The following is a 15,401-nucleotide window of genomic DNA, read 5'->3' as shown; positions in this document are numbered from 1 at the left end:
GATGTGGATCTCATCATTACCTATATTGTACTATGTGGTCATTTAAGAAGGTAAAGGGGTGGGGTAGATTTATGTTGGAATCAATGGTACTATGTTACACTTCATAAGCATAAATTTGGTTCTAAGTTATGTCCTGCACCTACTTCCTCATGCATAATAATGCAGCAACCACGTCTTTTTTTTTTTTTCAGTGGTGGTGTTGTATATTATTTTTCATGTGGTTGTTGGATTATTTTATAGTGTTTGTACACTGCTGAATTTTGTCCCTTTCAAATTTAATTTTATATTTTATTGTTAAAAAAATCAAATTGTAATTTAAATATTAAAAAATTAAAATAATCAATCATATTATATATAATTAAATACAATATAAGTAAAAATATTAAATAAATTTATGTTATGTAAATATTTAATAATATTATTATTAATAATTAATTATAACAATAAAATTATAATTATAAAATAATTATTTATAATAAAAATAAATTTATATAATAATAATATTAATCAAAAAAATATTTTATAAAATTTTAATTAACTCAAATTAATACAATACTTTTCACTTCATACATATACAGATATTATCCTATAAAGAGATTCCTGATCTTGACATTGACATAGACTGCTATACATTTCATATAATAAACATTTAATATTTTTTATTTTTTATATCATTTTTTATGTTATTAATTATATATCCTAATATCTTTAATTTTTAAACATACAATATGTTAGCCAAATTTTAAATACTCATTTACTTTTAAAATATATTAACTTTTTCATACTAATAATGAAAATTATTATTAATATTAATATTTTTATATAAATAAAATGTATATACTTAATGTGTTTATAACATAATATAATAGAAATTAAATAATCATAAATAATATTAAAATTATTTAAATACATAAATTTAACTAATAAAAATATTTAATTATATTATTAATAAAATTAAATAATATTAATTATTAAAATGAATAATGAAATAAATTTTAATTAACAAAAAAATATTTAAATATTTATTTTCATTTTTTTTTTTTTTTTTTTTTTATTTTTTTTTATTTATGATTCTAATTTTATAATATTTTAATTAACTAAAATCTACAAAAAAAATTAATTCATATTTCATTTTCCAATTTATTTAATACACAAGGATAAATTTGTAATCATACATTTTACACCACTAAAAATAATTTAAAATATCATCACAACCATCACATCACTCCATAATTCAATCAACTTTCTTCAAACATCTACTCTAACATACATCAATCCAAATACACAAACTTTTTTCACAATTAATCCTCAATTCTTCATATTTTCACTCTCTCAAATCCCCACACTTTCACTCCTCATTCTAAACACAACACAAAAGGAGAGTGACCTGATATGTAGTAGTCCGCCAAAAGTACGATGTACATGCCAATATTATTACGTTGAAATTGGTTAATGAACTCATTCGTTACTTTTTCAATTTTTTGTTTTGGATTTATTTTATTTTAGTTATTGATATCACTTTAATAAAAAGGTAAAGAAGAATAATAAAATTAATCAAATTTTAATATTTTATTTTAAAAAAATTTAATGCCTAACAAAAAAATAAAGTAAATGTCAATAATGAATCGTATAAAAAATTAATGTAAGTACAATTATATATAAAACATTAACAAGATCAACCAATCTGTCCGATCCACATATAACCTATTAGGTTGATGGATTCCACAGATTGGACCAATACAAGCAAATTCAAAATATTTATCCATCTCACTTAAATAGATAAATGCAGCAGGTTAAAATATTGATCCGAATGGTCCCTAACTAAAAGTGAAAATTGAGGTTTTATGAACAAATTTTCTATTAACAATAATATCAAATTGAGGAAAGCGCATAAATAATAAGATTACAAAATGAAGCAATTAAAAGTTTTTAAAAGTACAGGTCCCAGTCTGGTCACATGTGTTGTAATTAAGAAATGGAAAACTAAGTTTTGTTTGTGTATTGTGATTGAGGATGCAACGTAGGACATCATTTAAGTCATTTAGTTGAGAGTTGTATAGAGTCAGTGAACTGAACTCCATAAGTACAGAGACAGATATGATTCCGTTATATTATATCTGTTAGCTTCAAATCATTTGGAGTGAGCACTTGAAGATCTGTTGTCAGGTTGAATTCTTTTCTGCTTCTTTCTTTTTATTACTTATGTTTTCTGAGATGCACAGCAACAAACAGAAGCAGTCTACGTAGCCAAATATTTTGTAGATGGTGGTGGGAGAGTTTATTCCAATGCTGTAATCTAACTATCACTTTCTCATGCACTCACACTCACTTTCTCATGTACTGGAAATGGAATAGTTAGATTTGTTAGTATAAGGGAAAAAATTTGCTGTCATATTTCACTAAAACTAGAAGAAAAATGAGGAAGAAAGTATATGGTTGACGTTGGACAAAAGAATCAAGGTTGAAAGGATAAGAAGAAAAAGAATAGAAAGAGAAGAAATGATTTATTGTTGGGTTATAGTACACAGTGAATGAGGCTTAAAGTGTGTGTATATGTATGATGCAGTAGCAAGTAAGGTGAAGAAAATGTGGAGGCTGAAGATAGGAGATGGAGGGAAGAATCCATACATATTTAGCACAAACAATTTTGTAGGAAGACAAATTTGGGAGTTTGATTCTGAAGCAGGAACTGATGAAGAACGAGCCCAAGTGGAAGCAGCTCGTCAAGATTTCTATCAAAATCGCTTTAAGCTCAAGGCTTGTGGTGATCGACTATGGCGTTTTCAGGTACTTCTTCTTTACTATCTCAACCAAAACCTCATTCTTCAGGAGCAAAAACATAAAGTAAGTCATTATTTAATTATTTTAAAATTATAATATTGTGTGGCATTTAGAAAAGGAAAGATATTAAAGAAATAAATAATACAGATTTTGAGGGAAAAGAAGTTCAAACAAAAAACAAGGAAAGTGAAGATAGAAGATGATGAAGAAATAACATGGGAGAAGGCTACTCTCACCCTAAAGAGGACCTCTCATTACCTCTCCGCACTGCAAACAAGTGATGGCCATTGGCCTGCTCATCTCGGGGGTTCTCACTTTTTCATTCCTATCATGGTAACTTCAACTTATTTAAAAAATAGTATCACACTCCTAAATTATTATTTCTCTTTATATTTCTTAATATTATTATTATAATATAATATTTTATTATAAATAACAATTGTGAAAGGGATGTAGATAAAAGGATGGTGTCAAAGAAATAATTTTGTTAAAATATATCAGATTTGCTTTTTATTATTAGAATTTATTTAAAATTGGTTATTAAGTTTTAAAAACATAATTAAGAAATTTTAATGAAAAACTAAAATCATACTTGTATAGTATTTCAATCGATATAGGATTCGGTAATCTAAGTTGAAATTTAGAAAATTAAATGCATAAAAAATACTTTTATATATGTATCAGGTCATTTCTATCTACATTACGGGACATCTTGATTCTGTACTTCCGAAAGAATATCGTAAAGAAATTCTCCGTTACTTATATAATCATCAGGTGCACTTGTTCAATTTCAATATACTCAATTTATATATAATTTCTATGTTTTAATAAAATTTAAAAACAAAATACCACAATAAAAAAAATACTAATGAGTGATTTGATGTGAAGAACGAAGATGGAGGGTGGGGATTGCACATAGAGGGTCCTAGCACCATGTATGGTACCACACTGAATTATATAAGTATGAGACTTCTCGGAGAAGGAGCTAATGGAGGTCATAACAATGCTTGTGCTAAGGCTAGAAAGTGGATTCATGATCATGGTAGCGTAACACATGTGCCTTCATGGGGAAAATTTTGGCTTTCGGTATGGATATGATTTTATACAGTTTAATAAACACAGAAATAAATGTAAGTAATGTTAGTGATTTAAATTATGTTATTGTTGCAGGCACTTGGTATAGTTGATTGGAGTGGATGCAACCCATTGCCGCCTGAATTTTGGATACTTCCCACTTTTCTCCCCATGCATCCTGGTTAAATTTTTTACTATTTAAGAAATATGACTAAATCATTTTTCAATTAACTATTATTGTATCTTATTTTTATAAAAAATAATGCAGCTAAAATGTGGTATTATTGTCGACATGTATATATGCCTATGTCATATATATATGGAAAAAGATTTGCGTGTCCAATCACACCATTGATTAAAGATTTAAGAGAAGAACTCTTTACTCAACCGTATGATGAAAGTATGTGGAAGAAAGCACGTCACAAATGTGCTAAGGTAATCCGTATTTTATTATTAATTGAAGTATGTCACAATAAATTTATGAAAAATATAATTTTTTTTAATTAAATTGTAAGAAGTGTACGTAATTAATTCAATCAAAATTTAAAAGAAAAATGATTTCGAAATTTAAAAGAAAATACATTAACATAAGGTGTGTGTAAACTATATGACAAAAAGGATAATAGTGTATTTTATATATATGATGGCAGGAAGATCTCTATTATCCCCATCATTGGATACAAGATCTAATATGTGATAGTGCTTATTTAGTTACTGAGCCACTTCTTACACGTTGGCCTTTCAATAAGTTGATTAGAGAACAAACACTTCAACTAACAATGAAGCTTATTCACTATGAAGATGAAAATACTCGATATATAGATGGTGGATGTGTGAACAAGGTAATTATCATAATTTTAAAGCATATATATCATTTTCTAGAATGTATAAATTAAAATATTTAGTTTTTCTCCACAAAGATTTCCTTCAAATTTGCCTATATCATATTTGTGTTTTGTAGGCTTTGGCTATGCTTGCATGTTGGGTAGAAGATCCAAATGGAGATGCTTTTAAGAAGCACGTTGCAAGGGTCCCAGATTATTTATGGCTTTCAGAAGATGGAATGTGTACACATGTATAATACAACGTGTATTGTCATTTTCTTTTTTCACTAGAACATTCTAATATCTAAATAAAACTCAATTATCATCATCTTATTTATAATCACTTGCAATAGGATAGTAATTAAAGATGATAACTTAATTAATGCAATTGTCTATATATAGGGACTTAGTACGCAATCATGGGATGTTGGTTTTATTGTTCAAGCTCTTCTTGCTACTAATCTAATCGATGATCTTGGTCCCACACTTGCAAAAGCACATGATTTTATCAAGAAATCTCAAGTGAGTATATGATAAAATTACAATTAAGAAACACCATTTTTAATTAATCTTCAATATATTCAGCACTAAATATTCATTAGTTTTAGTAGGCAATAATGAATTGATATTTTCATATTATAGGTAGTAGAAAATCGTTTAGGAGATTTTAAGAGTATGTTTCATCAAATTTCTAAAGGGTCTTGGACCTTTGCTGATAGAGACCATGCATTACAACTTTCTGATGGCACTGCAGAATGTATGAAGGTATGTAACTGATTAGATTAGAAAACATTTTAATTTGTTAAATAACTTATGGATATCAACATACATATGTTTCATAGTTCTAACTAACTAATCATTCATGTTTCAGTGTTGTTTACTTTTATCCATGTTACCAGAAGAGATTGTGGGAGAAAAATTAGAACCTGAAAGGTTATATGATTCGGTCAATTTTTTATTGTCACTTCAGGTGAGTGTTATAAAAAATGGTACACTTTTTAATTTTATGTGATTAATTTAGTAAACGATAGTCTATTCTTTTTATTTTTATGAAAATGGAAATTGAAAAAAAGGTTGCATAAAGCATACGAGTAATTTATCTCTACTTAATTTAAAACATAATATACTATTTATCAAAGGAAAATCGTTTCTGTTTTTCATATTGCTATAAAATAAGTTATTTTATTTTTGTTTTACTTCTTTTTCAAGTTTTATCATATAAATGTTAAATTTACTCAGTCGCTTCTTTTTATATTAAGACTTTTGTTATAGTTTAAACAAATTACATTAAATTTAACTTTTTACTTCTAAAATTTTAGTTCGGCAAGCTCTTAAATAATTAATTAAAAAAAATTAATTGCAACGTAAGGTTCTTTCCACTTAAATTTTAACTGATTAGATTATGTACATCTTTTTCTGTAATTTTTATTTTCCTATATCAATGTTTCTTACATTTAAATTTGTGATATATGATATTTTTTTACTAAACTAGAAGTTTGATTACTGGAGAGTAAAAATGGAGGTGTAAGTGTGTGGGAGCCAGCAATAGCTCAAAAGTGGTTGGAAGTAAGTTTGAATTAATGGTTTTTACATTATGTATAAATTTGTTAGCTAATGTAGATGTGTCTTTTTCTTATTAATTTGTAGCATCTGAATCCCGCGGAATTTCTGGCTAACATAGTAATTGAGCACGAATATCTTGAGTGTACTGGATCAACAATTCAGGCTTTAGTGTTGTTCAAAAAACTATATCCAAATCATAGAAGGGAAGAGATAGATAATTTCATTGTGAAAGCGGCACAATTCATTGAAGATGAACAATTACCAAACGGAAATTGGCATGGGAACTGGGGAGTTTGCTTCACTTACGGTTCCTGGTTTGCAGTTGGAGGTTTAGCTGCTGCTGGAAAGTCTTACAGTAATTGTGTTGCCATTCGTAAAGCTGTGAAGTTTCTACTCTCAATACAAAATGAGGATGGTGGTTGGGGAGAAAGTTATCTTTCATGTCCAATGAAGGTTTGTAATTAAATGACTGTTTGTGATTACAGTTTCCATTAACTTAAATGTCATTACTTATAAATATTACTTAATGCATATGTGCAATGAAGACCTACGTGCATCTTGAAGGGAATCGATCAAATGTTGGTCAAACAGCTTGGGCTCTACTAGCTTTGATTCTTGGTGGTCAGGTATTCTCCTCATCTGCACCTGTGTGATTTCAACATCTGTGGTATCTTGGATTTCAACATTTGTGGTTTATTATTGTATCCAAAGTAAGTTTTTTCTTACTCCTTTTCTAAATTTGCATGTAGGCTGAGAGAGATCCAACTCCTCTTCACCGTGCTGCAAAGTTACTCATTAATTCTCAATTAGAAGATGGTGATTGGCCCCAACAAGTACCTCTCAAATCTCTATCGTTTTGAATTATGGCTCTTAGTTAGGTACGAACTTATATCATTGCGTGCAAAATTGTTTAATGTTTGTGTGTGACTTAAATGTTGCAGGAAGCATTGGGAGTGTACAAGAGAAGTTGCTTGCTTCATTACCCATTCTATAGAACTGTTTTTCCGTTGCAGGCTTTGTCTGAATATCGTAACAATGTTTTAGTGCCATCCACTTGAGAAACTGTAAGCTCAAAACGACAATGCCAAATCCATAAAAAGCTCAAAACGACAATGCCAAATCCATAAAAAGTCAGACAGATAAAACCAAAGTTGATGGTGATCAACTTTAATAAGTGTATTTCTATTATAGTTTTGTAATTATGGAATAAACATGTTGCATTAAATACTATACAATAAAGGGTAATTATAAGAAAAAAAAAGATACTGTTATATGTTCTTAAATTTATTTTCAACTTTCAAATTTATATAAGGTTTGGAATTATTTCAAATTTATATAAGGTTTAGGATTATTTCACATTGTCTCGCAATACAAGAGTATGCTCCCCTTAGATATACGTGTCTTAAACTTAAATTGAATTGAATAGTTGGATTTTTTTCTCTATATGACAATTCAGACAATTCCATAATTTCTTCTCTTACCATGATAATATAAAAAATAATCAACTTATCATTTTCATAATATCTTATACTCAATTTTAAAATTATATTTTAGAATATATTTTATACCCAATTCAAAACTACACTCTAGAATATATATTTTGATACATTTCTAAATTATAAAATCTAAAATTCCTTTTTGGAATAACACATTCCCAAAAAATATTCTCAATTTCATAATTTATAATAAGTTCTGAATATATTATGGCAATGAGACATTAATCATATCTATACTGAGAGTAAGAGAAAAAAAGTATGAAAATAGAAAATGAAATAACATCAGATTAATGCACTGGACTCCCTAAGTAAATCACTTTTTCCATTTTAAACTGTCAACTGACCTAGAGTTTATATTTTCGCGGTCTATCGAGATAAATTTCGACTTTAATTAAATTGAGTTTAATGTATACATTAATTTGTGACAGTTCCCTTATAGAAAATTTTATAAAAGATGTTTTTTAACTTGTAGAAAGATTATTTCATATTTCCTTTTTAATTTCTTCTAGAAATGCTTATAAAATAATTTAGCCCATTGATATTATGAGTCATGCATGAGAAAATACTGCTTGAACCTTTACAAAAAGCTTTGAATTGAAACAAACTGGTAAGGAAGAATGTGATCCATCAAAATCTTATAAAACATAACAAAACCATCCACACTTTCCTCAGTTCATCTTTCCATCTTTTCCAGTGTGTCGTAAGGTCCCTTTTTCCAATCTTATGAAATCCCCTTGCCCTTGAACATACACACCTAACACTAAATTTTCACATCAAACAGAAAGATGACAAATTAACTGAATGATGAAAACACGTAACATCATTACAGAATGCTCTTACCGATGGAGTGGCATATATTGTTAGACAAGGTAGTACTCAGACATGAGAGCCACTCCTATGATAACTGTCAAGAACAGCAAGCATATAGCATCTGCAATCCCAAAAGATGATTCTGACAAAAAGTAAATTTTATGACTGCTACTGTCCCCTTTAAAACCTCTCACTATCATAGCCTGCGGAATTTTATGTTAAACTATCAGAACAGAACCTTCGATTTGTTTATGATGAATACAACCATAACAACCGATTAATGTGAACAAGTCAGCTTATAAGATGTCCAGGGAAATTGAGTACGGTAACATGCTAGACTAATTTAATAAAAGTAAATATTTTCTGAACTCAGCATTGTTCATGAAATCAACATATAGTTCAAACTATCAAATAAACGAAAGAACACATTTCTAACTGTTTCTCTTTTCATATATGGGAACTGAAAGTAACAGTAAGCTTGAATCTGAAAAACCTTCAAAATGGTTTACAAATTTGGAACAAAATCATCTGATTATTTAACAGATCAAGCATGAGTTGCAAATATGATAAAGTTGAAGAATTTAAAAGAAACCTAGACAAAGCAGAAGACTATGTAAATTTAAGATAACCTGAGAAATTTGCTCTGCATGGTTGAAAATATTTTTGAAGATGCGCCGGAAGTAATTAAAAAAAACTGCAAAGTCATATAAGGGAAACAAAAAAATCAATGACAATGAAGAAATATCTTCAAGTAAAAGCTTTAAGTCTAATGTAAACCCATTAAACATTACACTAATTAAGAATAGTTAGTCCATTGCAGAACTAAGTTTCCAGTACTAACTATCTACCGCATAATATAATATCCTAATTATACTGCATGCAAAAAAAAAATCCTAACTTCTTTTCATTCTTTGTCATTTAGAAGGAGGTACACATACCTGTTAGCATTACAGATGAAGAAAGTTAAATGTGATTATTATACTGGCATTCGTTATAGTGTTCAGGATCAGACAGATGTGATATAAGGTAACTATGGCAATTCATGTATCAGTCAATACTGTCACTTTATTATAACAAACTGTTGGAACAAATGTAATAGATAACAATATGAGTATAAGGTCCATGCCACATAACATGAAAATGTAAGTGTTATTGGAAGAAATGTAAGTGTAGTTCATGAATAGCATAGCTAAAGATGGCGATTACCAGTCTAATAATCAACCTTATAATCGATATACTCCGAACAAATGTGTTAGGATAAGCACTTCGTTGTATCAACTTCTAAAGCCTAGACTACACATCAAACAGTACTTATACTCCTGTTTGGAATGTATATTCCACTAGGGTGTAAAATGTGATGCTCAACCAATGTATATTCCATAATTTTTGCAGTATTAACTTACTATCAATGGTCTCCATAACAGTCAGCTGCTTCCAATTTATCCTACGGGATACAATCCCCAAAGCAATGTTCCGGACCTGCAACAAAACAGTATGATATTATGGATTTTAATGAGTACAGAAAAAGGAAAATGAATGGATTAAGCTTAACAGTTGAATTGGATTATAACTGTCGATTGAAGTTGTTGAGGAAATGCCTAATTTTACTTCCACTTGTTAAAGGATTTTTATTGATTCACATATTTACTACTATTATCTACTTGTGTGTTGTACTTGGCTAATATCTAGGCCTACCTTCCCACTATATTATCTTAAACTGCTAATATTATCTTTGCTAAATCTAATACAATCATGAGTAACGACTGAAAATTTTATTAAACAAGACATTGTCTCCTTCCTGTTTGGATGTACTCCAAAATTGTATAAATCAGGAAGATATCTTTTACCACACTGTTTACTTTCCCATAGTATATCCTTAAGTTTGATCTCTCCGTGTTTTTTATGGCACCTCCCAATACCCAAAGGCTCTAACTCTTCTGAATTGACAAGATACCCCTTTCTTTCACATCTACTGTCTTATTTCTCTAATTATCTCAGCCCCACCTAACTAATATAACAGATTGAAAACTAACAGCTACCTAACAGTTTTCTAATTCGTTATTCATAAACAAATGCAACATCCAAAACCCTAATTTCTTGCAACAAGATGCAGTGTTTATTACACTGATTTAAACCAAATCACACACGCTAGTTAACAATCATCAACACTAGTTAAAACAACAACAAAAAAGACTTCATCAGTAACCAGCAATATCTATCGGAACAACCACCACACCTCATGTGCCTATGCATGGTCGTTTTAGTAATCATGGAAGCATATAACTTTGAAACAATTAAAACAAGCTGTATATTTATCAAATTCAGATGAAAACTATATTTATCAAATTCATAGGTTGTATGTAAAATCCCCTAATCTCCTACCTCATCAAAAACGAGACTGATAAACCTCAATGACAGTAAAAGTGTAAGCACAATTTCTGACACAGAAACACCTATGTATTTCAGAGGGAGCAGAAACCATCGCAATGCAAACGCTAGTTGTTCGGGGGTTGTAGTTGTGAGGCAGAGACTTGCACTTTGAAATACCTACCAAAGAAATGCAGAACAAATTCTCAGAAAGAATCATAAAATTTCTGTTGTTTTAGGAAGCTTACAAGATATGGTAATAGTTCTATTAAATGTCCAAAGACATCAGTAAATGAAAAGAAATAGCAGATATACAGAGAGCAACTTACAGTAAAAGTCAAACATGCAACAGTGCTTGCTACAGATAGGCCTTTTCGGGTAAAGGTTAATGGACCTAACTTTGTAATTGTATATGCATAACCTGTTAAAGATACAGGAAGATTAGGAAGCCCCATCATTGCAGGTGGTGGTGTTCTCAACTGAACAAGTGCAGGTACACCATCTGAACCCAGCCCCAATGTTATGAATAATAATCCTGATAGCAAATAAACTCTTCCAAGTTGATCCTACAAATGAAATTATCAGGAAATTTCTCCAATCAACATATCATTCAAGAAAAAACAACAACTGAATAAATAGCCAACAACCAAAAAGATTTGACACAACATAAAGGAAATCCAACTTATTTATGATATGGTGCGAGCTAGCTCAAATCATAGATAAGCATTAGGAATGAGAATGCGATGAGCTTAATTTTGAATAGAGGGAGAGGAAAAAGCAATTAACATGATGATTAAAAAAAATAGTCAACATCAAATGAAACACAATGCAAAGCTTTAAGTGACAAATCAAACACCATTGAATGATTAATCGCAACAGCCCCCTAATTAATGATCAAGAACCTACTATAATTAAGCAATGTGAACAATCCATCTATATATGAATATGATCCCACTTCCTGTGTTAGATAAATCAAAGATTAACAATTATTTACCTTCCAAGCATTTCTCGGTAGAACCCACATTGAAAGCAAAGTCAGGTATATCACTAATCCAAATCGCATAACTATGTGAGACCTTGCAGGTAGAACAACCAGAGCTAAAAGCCATACCTGTGAAATCAGACTGATTGGTCACAAAAAACACATAAACCAAGTAACCAAAACAAACAACTCAAACATTTTTCCACCTACACAATCAATATATTAACAACATTGAAATATCCACCGCAATTTATAGCTGATAAGATCTCTGACGTTAAACACCAGAAAGTGAAAGTACTCAAACATGTATCAAAAGCAACGTCACTACCAGTAAAATATGTTCACAGCAGTCCAATTCCATAGCTGATCAATAAGCAAATGGCGTTTTAGAATTGGAAAAAAACACAAAATCGGCTCACCCAATGATTTATTCTTATGTTTTATTTACCGGTTTGTTGTTGCATTTCTCTTTATCAAGGACAATCGCAAAGTAGAGTCAGCAGAAGCCAACCAAAGCCCAGGTTACATGAACAGACTTGGTACACATTTGAATGCATTTTGCAAACTGAGTTTTCAAAAGCAACCTTGGTATTGCTTTTAATTGAAACTTGACAGTGTGCAAACAAACTTGTAAGAAAAACCAAACATATCATTAAAGTGAGTTTATTGAAAAATCTTGAGCTAGCAGAGGCCAAATAGGAAAGCAAACATAGCCTTAAAATATTTTATATTATGCAGAATACACTCTCACTAAACTCTCTTGGCTCACACATTGAATTCACCAATTTCTGTGCTAAAATGATGATGATTTTATCAAAAGTTTATTTATTTTTTAATTTGTCACGACTTGGGGTTACTCAATTTCATATTACAGAAAATAAAATCCCTATTTCATTTTCACACTCTTGTACAAAAAAAATACTCTAAACCCAAAACTAAAAGACTCCACAGTGAATACCTACTAAGGAATAAATTATCAATTTAGTCCCTAAGTATGACATTTTCTCCTGAATAGTTCTTCAAAACTAATGAAATTATATAAGTAGTCTCTAAAATATTTAATATCTATCAATTTAGTTCCTCGGTTGATTATTTATACAAGAGACTAATTTGAAGAATTTTGCAATACTTAAGAAACTCTGCGACATGATTACTGGTATTGTAGAGACTACTTATATAATTTTATAATTATAAGGACTATGCGACAAAGAGGATGAAGACCAAATTGTTCGTTTATTCCTGAATAATCAAAACTTAGCAGAGAACATAGCACAAGTTTTAAGTGGCGAAAGATAAAAAACCATAAATTGATATTACATGACTGACCAATTTAACTCGAGGGTCGACAGAGTGAAGAAACGTGGTGGGGTACGCAACAAACTGGCCAATGGGACTGGCGGTGGCGCCGGCGATCAACCTGAAAACTTTGTCGGCGGCGAAAGATCCCACGGGGACCCACTGGGACCAATTTGCTGCCTGAGCATTTCCATCACCCTTTGAAGCGCTTGCTCTGACTCTGAGTCTCACCTTCCTGACCAAAAGGGTTTGCTTCGGCGTGAGGTTTGCGGAAAGGCGTTTTGGGAAAAGCACGGAACTTGGTGGCGCGAGAGAGACCGAAATGAAGGTGGCATGGTTACAGTTCATGGGTGGGTAAGATGAGAGGCAATTCGGTTTTGAATTGCCTCACAGAATCGGTGACTTTGCTGCAATCTCCGTGGTGTTGTAATCATGCGATGTTTCAGAATTTGGTCCAGTGGTTGAAAGATCGATAACAAGTTAGCTATGGGTAGCACTCTCTTCTTCGTCTTCACTGTAATTACAGACTTTCTTATTATCATCTAACTCGGAGGAATTAACAAATAATTTTTAATATTTTTTGCTTTCTTTTTTCTCCCAAAACAATCTTATTTCGAGAACATTTTTTCTGCCAGATTAACTTTTTTTCTATTAAACTCAACCTAGTAATTTGAAGAAAAATACACAGATCTTGGAAAACTTAACCTATTTAGAATCAATGAATTACATAAGAAAATTTTAACAATGACATGGGACCAAGCTAAGATTTCCACCATTTTTCTTCTTTTGAACATGATAGCAGTGGAAAGAAATTAAAATATTTTAGCCTCTCTAATATATCATTTTAATCTAATATAAAAATTGATAAATATATATATGACAAAACAGATAAATTTCATTATTATTTTGTATATATTTATATATTTTTAAATATTAGTTAGTTAATTAATATTTTCAATTGTATTAATTAAGAATATTTTTTTTATATGTTAAATTATTAAATTATAATTAATAGTTGATATATAATTGGTAGGTTTTCATGATTTAAAATGCAATTTTATTGTATGTTTACATTTTTTAATAACATAATACAAAATTGTAATGTTAAATTATAATTATTTTATTTTATTTTAATAAAGATTTGTAATATTTACATATATGATATAAAATATACAAATGCATTATTAGATAATGAGATTGGCAGGATAAAATATCATCCCCTCTAGTAATATTATCTGATGTATCATCACTACTGAGGAAAACCTTGACACCAGACACTAAAATAGTACAAACTCTGTTATGAATTTCTCACTGTTATTAGCGGTGACAGTTCATTCTCTCTGTTTGGCCTACTATAATCTCTTGTTTAGTACTGTGTAAATTATTATTAGTTTTGGTAATACTGAAGACATGTTACTTCTCCACACGCAAATGAATATATAATCTCACAGACACATGATAATACCATAACAAATATATTCATATAAAAGATAATTGGATCCTGGTAGATGAGTTGGACAGTATAATACAGCAGAACAAGAAAACGATCAACAATGGCTTGATTCCTTCTTGATTGAAGAATAACAAGATATAGATAGATAAGGAGGAAAAAACACCAACCAACAGAAAACGGTTATACAGGTGGAAACTAACTATAACTTACAGAAGCTAACTATAGTCAAGCCGACACACTTTTTCTTTAAAAATCTAGCACGGTTTGTTAATTGATACCGACCAATTCATTCAATTTCTTATGTATGTCGCTTGTACGTGTACACTTCATACGTCTTCGTTATCAACTAATCTGATTTGTTTTTACTGATAAATATTGTGAATGTGTGGATAATATAATATCACTGATATGTAGCTCACAAGACAGGCTCACTGACAATGACACGGTTCTTTTCCATCACCCATTAACATGCGCACACAAAGGATGGTTTGTAATTTCTCCCACCATTTTCCGGTTTTACTAATGAAAGGGTCAATAAATCTTTCACACAATGTCTTGTTAATGTTCCATGTTCTTTACAAGGTTCTCAATATTTTAATTGAGCTAAGTCTTCCCTCCGAAGAAACAGTTGTAATGTGAGAAAAATTGAACGACTTCAATTCTGATCTATACAAGCTCAGTTATTTCTAAGCAAAGAAATTATGTGGGAACGCTGAATGTTACTAAGCATAAATGAAAATTTGTCCTGAAGCAGA

General features: G+C 30.1%; 2 protein-coding genes across 4 annotated transcripts; one reads left to right on the top strand and one right to left on the bottom strand.

Moving 5' to 3' along the window:
- The first annotated feature begins 2,544 nt into the window (after positions 1–2,544).
- LOC137832302 (beta-amyrin synthase) lies at positions 2,545–7,525 on the top strand. The gene is made up of 16 exons (XM_068640385.2): positions 2,545–2,787; positions 2,929–3,114; positions 3,466–3,555; positions 3,670–3,867; positions 3,952–4,036; positions 4,124–4,290; positions 4,506–4,697; positions 4,817–4,930; positions 5,082–5,201; positions 5,322–5,444; positions 5,551–5,649; positions 6,189–6,245; positions 6,327–6,695; positions 6,788–6,868; positions 6,992–7,075; positions 7,184–7,525. Exons 1-16 carry the CDS (start codon positions 2,554–2,556, stop codon positions 7,298–7,300), a joined length of 2,316 nt encoding a protein of 771 aa, XP_068496486.2. The 5' UTR covers positions 2,545–2,553; the 3' UTR covers positions 7,301–7,525.
- Positions 7,526–8,253: 728 nt separating this feature from the next.
- ABCI12 (cobalt ion transmembrane transporter) lies at positions 8,254–13,942 on the bottom strand. Of its 3 annotated transcripts, none has more exons than XM_068640380.1 (8): positions 13,224–13,942; positions 11,910–12,026; positions 11,245–11,481; positions 10,931–11,095; positions 9,952–10,027; positions 9,178–9,242; positions 8,579–8,751; positions 8,254–8,498 (listed from the first exon to the last, which is right to left on the bottom strand). In XM_068640380.1, exons 1-7 carry the CDS (start codon positions 13,539–13,541, stop codon positions 8,599–8,601), a joined length of 1,131 nt encoding a protein of 376 aa, XP_068496481.1. In that variant the 5' UTR covers positions 13,542–13,942; the 3' UTR covers positions 8,254–8,498; positions 8,579–8,598. The 3 variants fall into 3 exon arrangements, with proteins under 3 accessions (XP_068496481.1, XP_068496480.1, XP_068496482.1); XM_068640379.1 differs by having other exon boundaries at positions 8,254–8,492; positions 13,224–13,875; XM_068640381.1 differs by having other exon boundaries at positions 8,254–8,477; positions 13,224–13,875.
- Between the last annotated feature and the right edge of the window lie 1,459 nt (positions 13,943–15,401).

Source organism: Phaseolus vulgaris, chromosome 6, assembly GCF_051622355.1.
Source record: "Phaseolus vulgaris cultivar YP4 chromosome 6, ASM5162235v1, whole genome shotgun sequence".
In the NCBI taxonomy this organism is placed as follows: Eukaryota; Viridiplantae; Streptophyta; class Magnoliopsida; order Fabales; family Fabaceae; genus Phaseolus; species Phaseolus vulgaris.
Note: the sequence above shows the minus strand (reverse complement) of the source record. Positions and strands in the feature narration are given on the sequence as shown.